Consider the following 18087-nt stretch of genomic DNA (forward strand, 5'->3'; position numbering starts at 1 on the left):
ATGGCGCACTGGGCACATAAGACGCCGCCCCACAAACGCTGGGCATACACACAGCCAACCAGCTGGTACACGAGTCTCCTTTATCCATGTCCTCGCTACAGCGGCAGAGCCACCATTCCCCAGCTCCCCCGGCGTCCACCCGCCTCACAGACACCGGTCACATAATATAAGGAGCCTCTGAATCACCCGCTAAGTTGATAACTCAGTCACTGCGCGGTCACGTGGCACATGTCATGTGACCGTGACGTCATCGATGTCCAGCCTTACATGCTGTATATGAGCCCGATCCCTATAATCACACATGTGAGCTATAGCGGTGTGCGCCCTGTCAGGGACCAGCCCCGCTAGTAGTGACTGTTCGGTTACCCATCAGTGACGGCCGGCAGCATGGTGAGTGTCGTGTCACGTGTAAACGTTTCAGTTTCCCGCGCTTATCTGTAGTACAGCTCCTATAGTGCAGGCAGAGAGGAGTACAGCTGTTACCCATAGCAACCGGAGACGGCCTGCTCTGTAATTAGAGGAAGCAGCCACAGTCTGTTCATAAGTCATAACCCCATCAGCCACGTTACCCCCAGAACGGCGCCAGATCTGCTACCCCCACAACGGTGCCAAACACGTTACCCCCAGAACGGCGCCAGATCTGCTACCCCCACAACGGTGCCAAACACGTTACCCCCAGAACGGCGCCAGATCTGCTACTCCCACAACGGTGCCAAACACGTTACCCCCAGTACAGCGCCAGATCTGCTACCCCCACAACGGTGCCAAACACGTTACCCCCAGTACAGCGCCAGATCTGCTACCCCCACAACGGTGCCAAACACGTTACCCCCAGTACGGCGCCAGATCTGCTACCCCCACAACGGTGCCAAACACGTTACCCCCCAGTACGGCGCCAGATCTGCTACCCCCAGCACGGGGCCAGACGCGTTACCCCCAGCACGGCGCCAGCCACCGCAATGACCTCTCCACCAGTTTTCTATGGTTACGTCGCGCCATATCTTCTATATGTTTTTTTTGTTTACAAACATATCTGCTTGATGTACAGCAAAACTGAGATCTCAACAGCCCCTGACTAAAGCAAAGGGTTAATGCATACAGTGATGTCACGGAACAGGGCACAAGTGATGTAATAATGGCAGGATTATGTACACAGTGATGTCATAATGGTAGGGTAACATGCGCACAGTGATGTCATAATGGTAGGGTAACATGCGCACAGTGATGTCATAATGGTAGGGTAACATGCACACAGTGATGTCATAATGGTAGGGTAACATGCACACAGTGATGTCATAATGGTAGGGTAACATGCACACAGTGATGTCATAATGGTAGGGTAACATGCACACAGTGATGTCATAATGGTAGGGTAACATGCACACAGTGATGTCATAATGGTAGGGTAACATGCACACATTGATGTCATAATGGTAGGGTAACATGCACACAGTGATGTCATAATGGTAGGGTAACATGCACACAGTGATGTCATAATGGTAAGGTAGCATGCACACAGTGATGTCATAATGGTAAGGTAGCATGCACACAGTGATGTCATAATGGTAAGGTAGCATGCACACAGTGATGTCATAATGGTAGGGTAACATGCACACAGTGATGTCATAATGGTAGGGTAACATGCACACAGTGATGTCATAATGGTAAGGTAGCATGCACACAGTGATGTCATAATGGTAAGGTAGCATGCACACAGTGATGTCATAATGGTAAGGTAGCATGCACACAGTGATGTCATAATGGTAAGGTAACATGCACACAGTGATATTCTCTTTAGCGACGAAGTCAGAAGTGAGGGGTAGGTTCACACCATGGATTTGACTTTGTATCCCACAGCAGAAGCGATTCCTGCCATGGGTTTTCATTTTGCGCAGTCCGGCCCCACGCTCGGTTTCGCGCCATTGAACTGTGAGCTGCTTCCCGAGGCGCCTGTGCGATAACCGCGCCAAGAATGGACAGGCACGCTCTTGGCATGGTCCAGAAAGCCACACGGGAAAATCCTCAGCCGTCTGAACTGTGGCGCAGCCTCCCATTGAAAACAACTGGAGGTGGTTTCAGTGCAGGTTTTTTGCGGTTTCCAGCACCAAATCTGTACTGGAAAAAAAAAAGACAAATTTTGTCCCCTAAGGCTTATTTCACACACGCGATGCAGATCTGTTCAGGGAAAAATGATGCTTTTAGACGCAATTTCAATCGCGTTCAGTATGTGCCTTTTTTGTCCCGATTGGTTGCGTTTTTCACGTGTGTGAAGAAAAACAACAATATTTTCGCAACCATCAGTAAAAAAAAAAAAATGCATTGCATTCGGATGCCTTCCGTTGAATGGGGCGTTCTGGATGCACCATTTACTTCTATGGAGCCAGGGCTGCGTGAGAACTGCTCAATATAGATGATGCGATTTTTCCGGAACGCAGAGATGATGCGTGAAAAACGACGCTCGTGTACACAGACCTACTGAAATGTAAGGATTCCGTCTGGATGCTGTGTGTTCACTGCACTCATCACATCCGGACTGAAATAGGCCTAAGGGTCCATTCACACGTCCGCAAAATGGGTCCGCATCCGTTCCGCAATTTTGTGTAACAGGTGCGGACCCATTCATTATCAATGGGGCCGGAATATGCTGTCCGCATCCGCTCTTCCGGATCCGCACTTCCGTTCCTCCAAAAAATAGAACATGTCCTATTCTTGTCCGCAATTGCAGACAGGAAAAGGCATTTCCATGAGAGTGTCGGCATTTTGCGGACCGCACATTGCCGGTGTCTGTGTTTTGCGGATACGCAAAACGCATACGGACGTGTGAATGGACCCTAACTCTCTGCCTGGCACAAGCGCTGGGTGATGGGCAGAAGTGCAGATTGGCACAGCTCTTACTATGGGCTCTGACAGTCGGGTCTGCATTGTGTAATTCTATTGTGTGGACACATCTGCTGACAACACTGTGAAAACGTCATTTTTTTTCAGTCTAAGAAAAGAGGTCTTAGTGTCGATGAGAAAAGGACAAAGATGATGGAAATATTCTTTGAAACAGTAAGTTTTTATATGTTAATCTTTAATAACTCCTCCATTTGTGCTGTTTAAAGGGGTTGTGCCAAGTTTTTAAGTCTTCTCACAGGGTAGGGGATAACTAGCAGATCGCTTGGACTCCCACCGATCACGAGAACGGGAGTCCCCTTCTCCCGTTCTGATGGAGCGGCAGGTCATGCATGCGCGCTGCGGCTCCATTCCTTCTCTATGGGAGCGCCGGCAGAACCCCTTTAAGAGCTGATTTAGGCTACTTTCACACTGGCGTTTTGGCTTTCCGTTTGTGAGATCCGTTCAGGGCTCTCAGAAGCGCTCCAAAACGGATCAGTTTTGCCCTAATGCATTCTGAATGGTAAAGGATCCGCTCAGAATGCATCAGTTTGCCTCTGATCAGTCTCTATTCCGCTCTGGAGGCGGACCATTTTGGTGTCTGTCTGACGAAACTGAGCCAAACGGATCCGTCCTGGCACACAATGTAAGTCCATGGGGACGGATCCGTCTTCACTGACACAATTTGGCACTATAGAAAACGGATCCGCAAAAAAAAACACTAGTGTGAAAGTAGCCCAAGACAATAAGAAGTGAAAACTGTATCTTGGGTTCGGGATGCAGAGAGATATTTGAGAAAACTTTCTAAGGGTACTTTCACACTTGCGGCAGGACGGATCCAACATGCTGTTCACCATGTCGGATCCGTCCTGCCGCTATTTCGCCGTGCCGCCGGACCGCCGCTCCGTCCCCATTAACTATAATGGGGACGGGGGCGGAGCTCCGGCGCAGCACGGCGGTGCACGGCGAAAGCCGCCGGACTAAAAAGTCGGACATGCAGGACTTTTTAGTCCGGTGGCTTTTGCCGTGCTGCGCCGGAGCTCCGCCCCCGTCCCCATTATAGTCAATGGGGACGGAGCAACGGTCCGTCGGCACGGCGAAATAGCGGCAGGACGGATCCGACATGGTGAACAGCCTGTTGGATCCGTCCTGCCGCAAGTGTGAAAGTACCCTATGGGCATGTTCACACAATGGGGTTTCCACAGGAAATCAGTGGTAAACTCCCATCCCATTGTTCCTCAGTGGGAATCTGCAATACCGTTCATACAGCCGCAGATTTCAAAACCGCACTGAAATCACAAAACCACAACCGATTGCTGAAAGTCGGATTTTTTTAACAGTATAATTACCTCCATCTGAACGTACCCTAAAAGAAAGACTCTTTCATCCCTATAGCAGCCAATCAAAACATTGCTTTGATTTCCTATTCTGCGCTGTGATTGGTTGCTGTGGGCAAGAAAGACTCTATTCATAAGTCTGCCCCGTGGATGGCAATTTAGGCTCGCTATTCAAAGCCACATTGCGGTCTGTGCGGGCCCCGTGGGCCTCACTGTTCTCCCCTGTAAGATTTAGGGTGATGGTGCCTGTAAATGGCGGCACCTAATTCCACACAAAGCGTTCCCATGCTGCAGAAGGAAATACCTGGAAGCAGTGGGCTGTAAAGACAGTCGCATGTCATACCGATCTCATTTCTTCACGTGGATTTTATCTATTCTAGCAAAATGTGTTGGATGTGGAATTCCAGGAACTTTTCCCCACTGACCACAGAGCCGTAATAGGGCCCCCATAGACTTCTGTGTACCTCTGACTTCGTGTGAAGGGAAAGACTGTGGAATGCAGCATCAGAGGCTGTATTATGAAGGTTTCCTCCCCTAGAAGTATTGCTGCACTGAGCACAATATGGCGGCGCACACAGTGCATATAGCTCTGGAGTACAAAGCTGGCACGTAGTAGTTCAGAGTGCATTTTCAGAACGTATGATGTATTTGTTGCTGAAACTTTCCATTGTGTTTGTTCTAATAGAAAGATGTATTCCAGCTCAAGGACCTGGAGAAAATCGCTCCAAAGCAGAAAGGAATCAGTGAGTAAATGTCCGAGTGTCTTCCGTTTTATGTTACTCTAAGAGTGAGCCACAAAGAGTTGCTTTGGAAGCCAGCTTGTCTGTATTCAGTATGGCTACTTTCACACTTACAGCGGCAGGGGAAACAGCCTGCCGGATCCATGCTAACGCATGTCCACCATGCCGCTGGAAGTCCGCTCCGGCCTCGGACAAAAACCGCAGCATGCTGTAGTTTTTGTCAGGCCACCCCCATAGTGAATGGGGCTGGAGCGGACTTCCAGAGGCACGGTGGACTTGCGTTAGCATGGATCCGGCAGGCTGTTTCCCCTGCCGCAACAGCCTGCCGGACCCTGCTGCTGCAAGTCTGAAGTACGGTAGTCTATAAAAGTTAGCAATTTTATTACGTGTTATCGGCTAGCCCTGATAGTTCTGCTAAAAACAAAATATATTAAAGGGGGTTTCCAGGGGAGTAAGGCTAGTTTCACACCAGCGCTAGGAACAGCCTGCCGGATCTCTCTGCACTCTGGCATTGCCGGAAGCTTAAATGTCGCCGTCTGGCTCCATTAACTATAATGGGGACCGGCGGAGATCCAGCCGCAACCCGGCAAATATGCTGAGACTTGGATGGAAGAAAACCTCTGCACGCTGGACAGGCCTAAAGCAAATATCTGTTATAATTGGGTTGAAGCAGCATAGTTGCCATAACAAGGAAAGGAACCAGAGTGTCATCATTAAGTATCACTGTAGGAAAAGAAATCTCCTCATCTGTACAGGGTGCAGTGATACCTGGCTACATGGAAGGGTGTATTCACACGACTGTATGTATTTTATGGTCCGCAAAAAAATACAGATGACGTCTGTGTTGCATCCGTTTTTTTTTTTTTTTTTTTTTTTTTTTTAGATCCACAATGCCTAACCTTGTCTGCAAAATGGACAATAGAACATGCGAGCGCCATGGAACAGACATGTATGGATGCGGACAGCAGTAGGCAATTGGCGCTCCATATATGTATAATATCTGGAAGATGCACAGCACTGAGATTTCACAGTCTGAGGTCAATTCCTTCTCTATGGGAGCGCCGGCAGAACCCCTTTAAGAGCTGATTTAGGCTACTTTCACACTGGCGTTTTGGCTTTCCGTTTGTGAGATCCGTTCAGGGCTCTCAGAAGCGCTCCAAAACTGATCAGTTTTGCCCTAATGCATTCTGAATGGTAAAGGATCCGCTCAGAATGCATTTTTTTTGCGGACCATAAAATACATACAGTCGTGTGAATACACCCTTCCATGTAGCCAGGTATCACTGCACCCTGTACAGATGAGGAGATTTCTTTTCCTACAGTGATACTTAATGATGACACTCAGGTTCCTTTCCTTGTTATGGCAACTATGCTGCTTCAACCCAATTATAACAGATATTTGCTTTAGGCCTGTCCAGCGTGCAGAGGTTTTCTTCCATCCAAGTCTCAGCATATTTGCCGGGTTGCGGCTGGATCTCCGCCGGTCCCCATTATAGTTAATGGAGCCAGACGACGACATTTAAGCTTCCGGCAATGCCAGAGTGCAGAGAGATCCGGCAGGCTGTTCCTAGCGCTGGTGTGAAACTAGCCCCTCTCCCCTGGAAACCCCCTTTAATATATTTAGTTTTTAGCAGAACTATCAGGGCTAGCCGATGTTCCATACAGATTTTGGTGATGGAAAGTAAAATAAGCTGAATATACAGAATGCACTATGATATGCTGATGTGGATGGGGCAAGAAGGCCATGCAGAAAAGCCGCTCAGCTGTCATTACTTCCTGTATTCTCCATCTGTTGCTAATAGAATAATCATTTGTGACAGCTTCCATGTCAGTAAAGGATGTCCTGCAAAGTCTGGTGGATGATGGAATGGTCGATTCAGAGCGCATCGGAACTTCCAATTATTTTTGGGCCTTTCCCAGTAAGGCGCTTCATGCACGGAAACGAAAACTGGAGACGTTAGAAAGCCAGGTAATTCTGCCTTGTCACATCTTCTGCACAGTGTACTGGTTGGTCCCCATTATTGTTCATAAAGGAAATTACCATTTGTGCAGTGAAACCAATCCATAATGTTTATGTCTCCACATTTAATCTGCTTTATTTTTTTAATCTTTATTTTCATAAATGATGTAGATTGAAATTTACTAATGTGTCTGTGCCAAAAATCTCTCCAAAAAGTGGCACAAATTGGTGCATCTACGGTTTCTACACTTTTTTCCAACATGATTGACAAGGAAGCAGGACTAAGTGGAAAGGGGGTCACAGCTTTTTTTTTTTCTTTCTCCTGAACCTTTGGGGCCCACTATGGTATCAGAACCTGGGCCCACCGGAGGATCCTCTGGTAATCTGGTGGGCTAGTCTGACACTAGTCTGCGTTGTGCCAACATCTTTAACCCATTGAGGTATGGACTCCACAAGACTTCTGAAGGTCTTGAGGTACCTAGCGCCAAGGTTTTAACAGTAGGTCTTACCATTTGTTAGGTGGAGTCTCCATGGATTTTACTTGTTTTTTCAGCACAACTCACAGATACTTGATCAGAATGAGATACTGAGATCTGTATTTGGAGTCGACACCTTAAACTTTTTGTCATATTCCTCAGACCATTCCTAAACTCCTCTTGCAGTGTGGTAGCACACATTATCCTGCTCAAAGAGGCTGTTATGTTTAGAGAATACTGTGTTTAGGTAGGTGGTACATATCAAAGTAAGCCCTGATGCATACGACCGTATTATTTTTTTCTGCATTTATGGACATATTCTGTCTTTTTGCAGATTAGAAATATGGATGCAGAAAGAGCACGGATGGTCCGTGTGCCTTTCAGCACATATATGTCCATTCCGCAAAAAGATACACCTTGTCTTATACTTGGCCACAAAATGCGGACCATGGACCCATTGAACTCAATGGGTCCGCAAAAAATGCGGATTGCAAAATACATACAGTCGTGTTCACGAGACCTTACATAAATGTTAAGACCTAAGTTTTCTCAGCAGAACATTGCCCTGAGCATCACAGTGTCTCCACTGGAGTGCCTTCAACCCATAATGCATGCTGTTGCCATCTCTTCCAAGATGCACTTGCACTCGGCCATCTACACGATTAGAAAGAAAATGTCATTATTTGGACTAGGCCACCTTCTTTCACTTCACCAGGGGCCAGTTCGGATGCTCATGTGCCCGTTTTAAGTGCTTCCGGCAGTGGACAGGGGTCAGCTTGGGCATTCTGACAGGCCGGTAGCTACGCAGCCCCATATGTGATGCAGTGTGTGTTGCTTTATCAGTAAGCCTTGGCTGGCCATGTTGCCAGTTCATCAGTTGTCCTTCCTTGAACGGTGCTAACCACTGTATACCAATCGCACGTCACAAGACCTGCTCTTTTGGTTAGTCTCTTTGGTTAGTCTCCTGCTTCCAACACATCAAGAACTGACTGTGTACTTCCTGCCTAATATAGGCCTCTTTCACACTTGCGTTGTTGGGATCCGGCATGCACTTCCGTTGCCGGAGGTGCCTGCCGGATCCGTAACAACGCAAGTGTACTGAAAGCATTTGAAGACGGAACCGTCTTCCAAATGCTTTCAGTGTTACTATGGCACCCAGGACGCTATTAAAGTCCTGGTTGCCATAGTAGGAGCGGGGAGCGGGGGAGCGGTATACTTACAGTCCGTGCGGCTCCCCGGGCGCTCCAGAATGACGTCAGAGCGCCCCATGCGCATGGATGACGTGATCCATGTGATCACGTGATCCATGCGCTTGGGGCGCCCTGACGTCACTCTGGAGCGCCCGGGGAGCCGCACGGACGGTAAGTATGCTGCTCCCCTGCTCCCCGCTACACTTACCATGGCTGTCAGGACTTTAGCGTCCCGGCAGCCATGGTAACCACTCTGAAAAAGCTAAATGTCGGGTCCGGCAATGCGCCGAAACGACGTTTAGCTTAAGGCCGGATCCGGATCAATGCCTTTCAATGGGCATTGATCCCGGATCCGGCCTTGCGGCAAGTCTTCAGGATTTTTGGCCGGAGCAAAAAGCGGTATTTTCTCCGGCCAAAAAACGTTCCGTACCGGAACTGAAGACATCCTGATGCATCCTGAACGGATTACTCTCCATTCAGAATGCATTAGGATAATCCTGATCAGTATTCTTCCGGCATAGAGTCCCGACGACGGAACTCTATGCCGGAAGACAATAACGCAAGTGTGAAAGAGCCCTTATCCAGGTGCCATTGTCAGGTTATGGCTGATTGGTGTGCGGTATGTGATGTGCTAGAAGTTAATAAAAAAAATGCATGGTTTTTTTGAACCCCTTCAGGATCACCTCCGTACATGTAAGGCAGAAGTGCGGGGTTTAAGAATGGTGCAGGGTTTCTGCTTTTTTAAACAGCAGACACTTGGGGCCAATGCCGATCACAGGCCTTTAACCCCTCAGATGCCATAGTGAATTGCGTCCACTGAATCATAGAAGGCTTTGCCAAGCGGTGATCGGAGAAGACGTTTTTGTTTCTATTAGGCATGCAAACGACCATTGTTCTGGTCCGCATCCGAGCCGCAGTTTTTCACTTCAATGGGGCCGCTCCGTTACGTAGCCCCTCAAAAAAATATATAACATGTCCTATTCTTGTCCGTTTTGCGGACAAGAATAGGCATTTCTACAATGGGCCGCCTGTTCCGTTCCGCAAATTGCGGAAGGCACACGGGCGGCTTCCGTGTTTTGTGGATCCGCAATTTGTGGACCGCAAAAAACGGAATGGTCGTGTGCATGAGGCCTTAGGCTGGATCTCGCTGAAGAGTTCCAGCCTAATAGAGCTGTAATTCCCATTGAGCCCTGCAGGTGGGAGGACTCTGTAGTGGAAGTCCTTTATATGCAATAGTAATTTTTTGCAATGTGAGGGACAAGCAATCTAAGGATTGCATGTCAAAAACTCCTGAGGGGGCTTAATACAAGTGTAAATAAAAAAATAGTTTTTAAAAATTTATAAAAATCAAAATTGCCCCTTTCCCCATAATAAAAATAAATAAGCAATAAAAATGTAAGATCATGGGCATCACCGTGTCCCAAAATGCCTGTACTATTAAAATATATCTCATACGGCATAGCAGAAAAAAAATCCAAACAGCTGATTTGACATTTTTTGTCGCTTCACCTTCCCAAAATTTGAATAAAATGTGATAAAAAATGTATACACATTCCGAAATGGTATTGATTAAAAACGACAGATCGCCCCGCAAGAAATGAGCCCTCATACAGCTCTGTAGACATAACTATAAGGTATAGGGGTCAGAATATGGCTACAAAAAGAAAAAAAGTTTTCCAAAAAACAAAACCCATAAAACTGTGGAGGAATTGTTTCTTTTTCCCAATTCCCCATTTGAATTTTTTCCAGCTTCTCACTACATTGTTTGCAAGACTAAATGGTTTCATTAGAAAGTACAACTTATCCTACAAAAAAACAACCCCTCCTACAGCTATGGAAACGAAAAAATAAAAAAGTTATGGCTCTAGGAAGGCAAGGCGTAAAACGCAGAAACCTAAAAACAGAAAATAGCCCGGTCTTGAATGGGTTAAACAAGGGTAAAGCACTGGAATATCATCTTTCTAAATTGAGCTGTGGTAGGGGCTAGTCTCTACGATGAACGTGTACAAAATAGGTTCTGTCTAGAAGTGATTTGACTGGCTCTGGAGCTTATGTCTGCTGTATAACGTGTGCGTGCCACTAGAGGGCGATCTATACCATGAAGTTCTCTAAGATCTATTCTGTTTAGCATCAATATGTTAGAACAAAACTAAACTCGGCGAGTTAGCGGTCAGAGCGTTACCTTATATGGCAGCCTTCTTGCAGGTTATTTAAAGCACTTCTATACATTTCTCACTGTTTGCAAATATCCTGTAAGAACATATGTTAAGACGCCTTGACTCATAACAGAAGAGGAAGGTTTAGACCGTAATGCAGCATCACACACTTTACAGAATCATCAGTGAAAAAGGAAACTTTTCTACCGATATTCACGTAGTAGCTAGCGCTAATTGTATATTGAGTTTTCCATTGTAATTATTCAATAAAGAAGCCTGCAAGCTTTTAATTAGGCTAGTATGGCACTGTACCTAAACAAAACCAAAAAAACACTCGCCTGCTCCTGGCTGTTCCATTCCAGTGCCGAGGGCCTTGCAGTCCCTAGCCTGTTAACTCCTTGACTGGGTCACTTGCGCTGCTGCAGACAGTAACTGGCCTCAGCAGTGGCATGTCCCTAAGCGGCATGTCACTGCTGGGTCACGTGCTGTTTGGTTTGGTCAATGTTTAACCGCAGCAGTGCATCTGACCTCATCCGGACATTTACAGGCTAGAGACCGGAGCACAAATCAGGCCCGAGACTCAGCAATGGGGATCAGGAGCGTTCCCCCCATGAACCAATAAGGCTTCTTCCCCAAACATTTCACTGGAGAAAACGACAAAAGCTCTGAATATCCGATATTCTACTGATATCTTGCCCTCTGTTTTGTTTAGGGGAAGATGTTGGGGTTCTCTGAAAAAATCTGCATTTATAGTAGTAGTAAATGTGCAACATCTGGCCACTTGAGAATTGGGCCTTCTAGGTCACTAGTGGGTTTGGCTTAGGACTATACCAGATACTTTTTGCAGATTTTGCCATGTTTCTGCGAAAAAAATCCACAGAAAAATCAGTTTTGTGCCCGATTTGACCCTGTAAGTCGCAAAGGATGAAATTCTGAATGAAAATCTGCAGAAACAACTAGCACACTGTAGAATTCAAAATCCACACCACAGGTCAATTTATGCACAAGATGCAGATGAGATTTTTATAATTTTATCTATTTAGTTGATATTGTACTACACTGTTGATATACCGCAGGCAAATCCGCATGTAATATGTAACGTGTAATGAGGCCTGAACCCACCTCACCTCAATGAGGTATGGACCCCCAGCTCACTGCCCCTGGGGTAGTCTCTGTTAGCAGCAGCTGTCACTCATACAAGTTGCTGAACCTGAATCACGGTACCAGGACCTATATACACAGAGTATAGATCCAGCAAAGATCAGGGCTGGCAGCAGACAGTAGAAAGGAGTAGAGGAAACCAGCCGTAAACATAGCAAGCGCAGAGTGGTGTTTCATGAACCCTTACGATGGTTGGGGCACACGGGGAGTGGATAGAGTCAGGGGCACAACTAGCACTTTGAATGAAGCTGAAAGAACAGCGCCATTCAAAATATAGTGGCCGTTCTGTGTTACTGCTGCTTTGTGCCCATTTATTTGAATGGGATCTGAGCTTCCCATAACCTGGCTGGAGCTGTGCTTTTCCGACTCGCTTCAAAATGATAGTTCTGGTGGGTGCAGGGAACAGCTGATTGGACAATGGTGACCTTTTCTGAGGGTAGAAAAACAATTTAATTTTTTATATATAGACTTTTTTTATGTATCACCTTTTTTTTAAGTGATTGAATATTGTGTTTTGGTATAGAAAAGCTTCAGAGGAACAGAAACATGGAAAAAGCTGAAAGTCCCCCCCCCCCATTTGTTTATTTTGGTTATTTTGCGCATCATTTGCGCTAAGTATGTTTCAGTTCTGTCAGGTTTCAGTTACTTTTGATGGGGACAAAAGTCCTGTCTTGTATTTTTTTTTTCCTGTCCAAAAAAACTAACTTGACATAACTGTTACAGATTGAGCACAACTGATGCGTAAAATAAAATGGAAGGGGGAAGGTAAGTTCTTTGGTGACTGCCGTGGTACTGGTAGGGAAAGCATAATCAGGTTTTCATAGAAAATGACCCCCTGTACACACTGTCACACATTTATTATAGTGTCTGCGCCTGTTTTCATGAGTAAAAAGCCTGTTTCTGACTCTCTTATTTTTCAGTCTCATTTACAGTGATGGCCAGTTCGCATTGTTCGCCCGCGAACATATGCGGGCTGCCATCTTTTTTCACAAGTCCGGCGAGGCACAGGTAAGCCCTTACCTGTGCCTGTGCGCGAGCCGGTCTGAAAACAAGTGCGGTCAGCGGGAGCAGTCAGTTCCAAGAACAGCCACCGGGGGCCTTCATCGGGCTGTTCTCGGAACTGCCTGCTCCTGGTGACCGCATTTGTTTTCAGACCGGCTCGCGGCACAGGCACAGGTAAGGGCTTACCTGTGCCTCGCCGGACTTGTGAAAAAAGAGGCCAGCCCGCATATGTTCGCGGGCGAACATTGCGAACTGGCCATCACTGCTCATTTACCAACTGATATTGCCCCTATTTTGGAGGCATTTGTCCTATTATTGTCCGCATTATGGACAAGGATAGGACTGTTCTATTACCTGTTCCGTTCCACAAAATACGGAATGCATATGGACGTCATCTGTATGTTTTGCGGACCACAAAATACATACAGTCGTGTGCACGAGCCCTAATTCAGTTTTCAAACTTTTACAACCCTTTTACGACCTACTTGTGTAGGTATGCCCTTTTTTGCACCTGACTTAGGCGCATAAACAGTGTTATTTCTACTCTTCTCCTGACCAGGCTCATTTTTCCCGTCTGTTTTGAGCGGAAACCTGTCCAATTTTTTACTTTGAAAGAGATAGAGATCCAACTCTTTTCTGGTCACTTTTTCCATGCGCAGACCAATGAGAAAAGTCTTAGTGAATATGAACCTGCTTTACAAGAAAACAACCACTAGATGTCAGACTGCAGATTAAAGACAGGGGTTGCTAATACGCTCCCCCCCTCCCCCCCTAAAAAAAAGGCGAGCTTGATAAATGTTTCCACCCAGCAATGGCCCTATCCACATCTCCTGTTCCTACATTGTAGCTCAATGGAAGTTATTTTGTTACAAGGAAAGTCAGTGTATTTGATGAACCATATCATTTGTACCTCCATCCTAATAAGGTATATGAATATTGTAATTATGCCACCTAGGATAATGACATTATTAAACTGCATTAGGGGACGTTTGTTTTCCTTCCAGTGAAATTTAGGAAAGGTTGCTCTTGATTTCCTTTTTCCATAGACTGTAGCTGTGGCTGGTGTTTGGTTAGCCACTGATTTATAGCCCCTTTGAAAGTCTGCTTGTTCTCTTGTAATGACATTTTTTTTTTAATGTAAAGTTCCTCCATATATTTTTAGCTCTCTGGTGAAAGTGTTTTAAATGTTCTTGGACGGCAGCCTGAGAGCCACCCATGCCTCCGGCATTAACGCTTTGCTCCATCTATGCTATTGCCTTACACTAATCCACGGCTTGTTGACCTTCCATGATTTAAATGCTGTGACCTATGAATCCACTGCTAAACTGTGCAAAAACATAGCAGGCATTGTTGTCTTTAGCAAGAAGAATAAATCATCCCGGTAGTCAGCACTAAATATAAACCTTAGCATTTGGAAACTTTCTATGTCACACAGTGACTTGGGCCTCCTTTGAATAAATGTATAATGAGTTTAATAAAGACACAATGTGAAACTATTCTTATGTATGTGCTCCTGGATTTATGTGGTAGAGATAAAGGAACTGAAATATACAAAAGCATGTACAATAGGTAGATCAGGGGGACGTATGTGCAACAGATAAAACTATCCCCAGTGCAATGTAAGATACTAGTGCCACGGAATCTGCATATAGTTAAAATGCATATGAAGTATAAAAGCATGCGGATATACAACATGAAATTAATAGCCATAAAATAGCGAGCACTCACTTCGCTGGGGGGTAGTCACCAGGATAAACTCATGACACCTGTGACTTTAAACCCCCCTGGCCAGAATCGCATGTAGAGTTGACAGAGATTGATGGCAGCATAGACGGGCAAGCTTCTGACCAATCACTTTATTCCATAGGTAACAAGGCTCACCGCGTTTCGGGGAACAATCCTCCCCTTCTTCAGGAGCAGGTGACCAGCTCAGCCAAACCCAAATGAAGCTATCTACTGGCGGTAGATGGCTTCATTTGGGCATTTCCTGTTCACAAACCACAACTCCCAGAATCCTCCTTTCACTTCTATGGGAGTTACAAGAACAGCAAAGTAAATGTGCATGCTGGGAGTTGTAGTTTTACAGCAGCTGGAGTGCCGCAGGTTGCGGATCCCTGGACTAGAAGACTCATCCAGTCAGACAAGTCACTGGTATATCACCTGTATGACAGAAGTGATGGCACTGATTGGCTGTCGAGTACAGTGTTCTGTACTGCTCTTTACCTGTGCCTGGGTGAGCTGCTTGTACTGGTGTCCTTTTGGAGTATTATTTTTCTCGTATACTGTGTACACTCTACAGAACACTGAAGAAGCGCTGTCCTCATCATAGAAAGTGATTTACAGCTTCCTACAACTATTTCTGCTAGAACCAGTTACTAGTTTTCCATAGAGTAATACAGAGTAATAGGAGTAATGTTCTCCAGTTACAATATTTCATCCCAGAACAAATTACTATTGTTACTTGAGGGACTGCTTTTTTTTAGAAACAAGACATCAATGATTGTCTTTAAATTCAGAGGACACTGGGTGTTGCCACATGAGGGCGTTAAAGTGCACCCACCACTGCCCTATAAAAAGGCTCTCAGAGGCTACTTTTGTGTATTGTACCTGTTGGTGAGAGATCGTCGACTGCTAGACATTCCTCTACGATGCATGCAAAGCCATTTTGCCCAGTTGACAGACTTTGAAAGGGGGCACATCACTGAACTGGGAAAAGCAGGATGGTCCTTTTTGCAAATTGCCTGCCATCTAGGTCGGTCTGACCTAGCTGTTAGGCCTCTTGCACACGACTGTATGTATTTTGCGGTCTGCAAAAAACGGATCCGCAAAAAATAAGGATGACATCCGTGTGCATTCCGTATTTTGTGGAACGGAACAGCTAGCCCCTAATAGAACAGTACTATCCTTGTCCGTGATGCAGACAATAATAAGACATGTTCTATTTTTTTGCGGAACGGAAACGGAATGCACACAGAGTAACTTCAATTTTTTTTGGGGGGACCCATTGAAATGAATGGTTCTGTATACGGTCTGCAAAAAAAACCGGAACGGACACAGATAGAAAATACGTTTGTGTGCAAGAGGCCTTAAGAGCAGTGGTTACATGAGGTCAGGCACACATGGCGAATAGGCTCTGGACGGCCCAGACAGACCACCAGAGAATCTTTTGATCGGCTGAAAAGAACAAATTGCACCCACAGTTTAATTGTCGACCATCTAGATACAGGTGGCACCATCATTACACATCCCTGTCTCTGCCCGGATCATTTCCAGACGCTTAGCGAAAGGAAACTTGAAGTCACAGCACCTGTTATGTTTCTTTCCAGTGACATCCAACCACTGCTGCCTTTCTTTGCTGTGGTGTTATGAATGAGAAACATGGACTGCTTCGGACTGGAACTGTATTGTCTTTAGAACGAATCTAAATTCTTTTTGAGATATGACGGTCAGGTTGGACTGTGAAGGCCTTGTGGCGAATGCTTTATTCCTTCAACAGCAAGTGCGACGACCACATATACACTGCTCAAAAAAATAAAGGGAACACTTAAACAACACAATGTAACTCCAAGTCGATCACACTTCTGTGAAATCAAACTGTCCACTTAGGAAGCAACACTGAGTGACAATCAATTTCACATGCTGTTGTGCAAATGGGATAGACAACAGGTGGAAATTATAGGCAATTAGCAAGACACCCCAATAAAGGAGTGGTTCTGCAGGTGGTGACTACAGACCACTTCTCAGTTCCTATGCTTCCTGGCTGATGTTTTGGTCACTTTTGAATGCTGGCGGTGCTTTCACTCTAGTGGTAGCATGAGACGGAGTCTACAACCCACACAAGTGGCGCAGGTAGTGCAGCTTATCCAGGATGGCACATCAATGCGAGCTGTGGCAAGAAGGTTTGCTGTGTTTGTCAGCGTAGTGTCCAGAGCATGAAGGCGCTACCAGGAGACCGGCCAGTACATCAGGAGACGTGGAGGAGGCCGTAGGAGGGCAACAACCCAGCAGCAGGACCGCTACCTCCGCCTTTGTGCAAGGAGGAACAGGAGGAGCACTGCCAGAGCCCTGCAAAATGACCTCCAGCAGGCCACAAATGTGCATGTGTCTGCTCAAACGGTCAGAAACAGACTCCATGAGGGTGATATGAGGGCCCGACATCCACAGGTGGGGGTTGTGCTTACAGCCCAACACCGTGCAGGACGTTTGGCATTTGCCAGAGAACACCAAGATTGGCAAATTCGACACTGGCGCCCTGTGCTCTTCACAGATGAAAGCAAGTTCACACTGAGCACATGTGACAGACGTGACAGAGTCTGGAGACGCCGTGGAGAACGTTCTGCTGCCTGCAACATCCTCCAGCATGACCGGTTTGGTATTGGGTCAGTAATGGTGTGGGGTGGCATTTCTTTGGAGGGCTGAACAGCCCTCCATGTGCTCGCCAGAGGTAGCCTGACTGTCATTAGGTACCGAGATGAGATCCTCAGACCCCTTGTGAGACCATATGCTGGTGCGGTTGGCCCTGGGTTCCTCCTAATGCAAGACAATGCTAGACCTCATGTGGCTGAAGTGTGTCAGCAGTTCCTGCAAGACGAAGGCATTGATGCTATGGACTGGCCCGCCCGTTCCCCAGACCTGAATCCAATTGAGCACATCTGGGACATCATGTCTCGCTCTATCCACCAACGTCACGTTGCACCACAGACTGTCCAGGAGTTGGCAGATGCTTTAGTCCAGGTCTGGGAGGAGATCCCTCAGGAGACCGTCCGCCACCTCATCAGGAGCATGCACAGGCGTTGTAGGGAGGTCATACAGGCACATGGAGGCCACACACACTACTGAGCCTCATTTTGACTTGTTTTAAGGACATTACATCAAAGTTGGATCAGCCTGTAGTGTGTTTTTCCACTTTAATTTTGAGTGTGACTCCAAATCCAGACCTCCATGGGTTGAAAAAATTTGATTTCCATTTTTTAATTTTTGTGTGATTTTGTTGTCAGCACATTCAACTATGTAAAGAACAAAGTATTTCAGAAGAATATTTAATTAATTCAGATCTAGGATGTGTTATTTTTGTGTTCCCTTTATTTTTTTGAGCAGTGTATTATTAGCACCAAGTAAATCTGTGCGTCACCACGCCTTTTCCCAGAAGCCCATTCATAAAAAAAAAAATGAAGCGTAACAGTCTCAGTTG

General features: G+C 46.2%; 1 protein-coding gene across 1 annotated transcript in view; it reads left to right on the forward strand.

Annotated features, from left to right (window-relative positions):
• The first annotated feature begins 280 nt into the window (after nucleotides 1-280).
• MND1 (meiotic nuclear divisions 1) overlaps nucleotides 281-18087 on the forward strand; it is a 124478-nt gene continuing 106671 nt past the window's right edge. The window contains exons 1-4 of the mRNA XM_040420515.1: nucleotides 281-390; nucleotides 2986-3051; nucleotides 4897-4954; nucleotides 6772-6920. Of these exons, the coding sequence (XP_040276449.1) occupies nucleotides 388-390; nucleotides 2986-3051; nucleotides 4897-4954; nucleotides 6772-6920 (276 nt within the window). The 5' untranslated portion in view covers nucleotides 281-387. The remainder of the gene's footprint in view (nucleotides 391-2985; nucleotides 3052-4896; nucleotides 4955-6771; nucleotides 6921-18087) is intronic.

Source organism: Bufo bufo, chromosome 2 (assembly GCF_905171765.1).
Source record: "Bufo bufo chromosome 2, aBufBuf1.1, whole genome shotgun sequence".
NCBI lineage: Eukaryota > Metazoa > Chordata > Amphibia > Anura > Bufonidae > Bufo > Bufo bufo.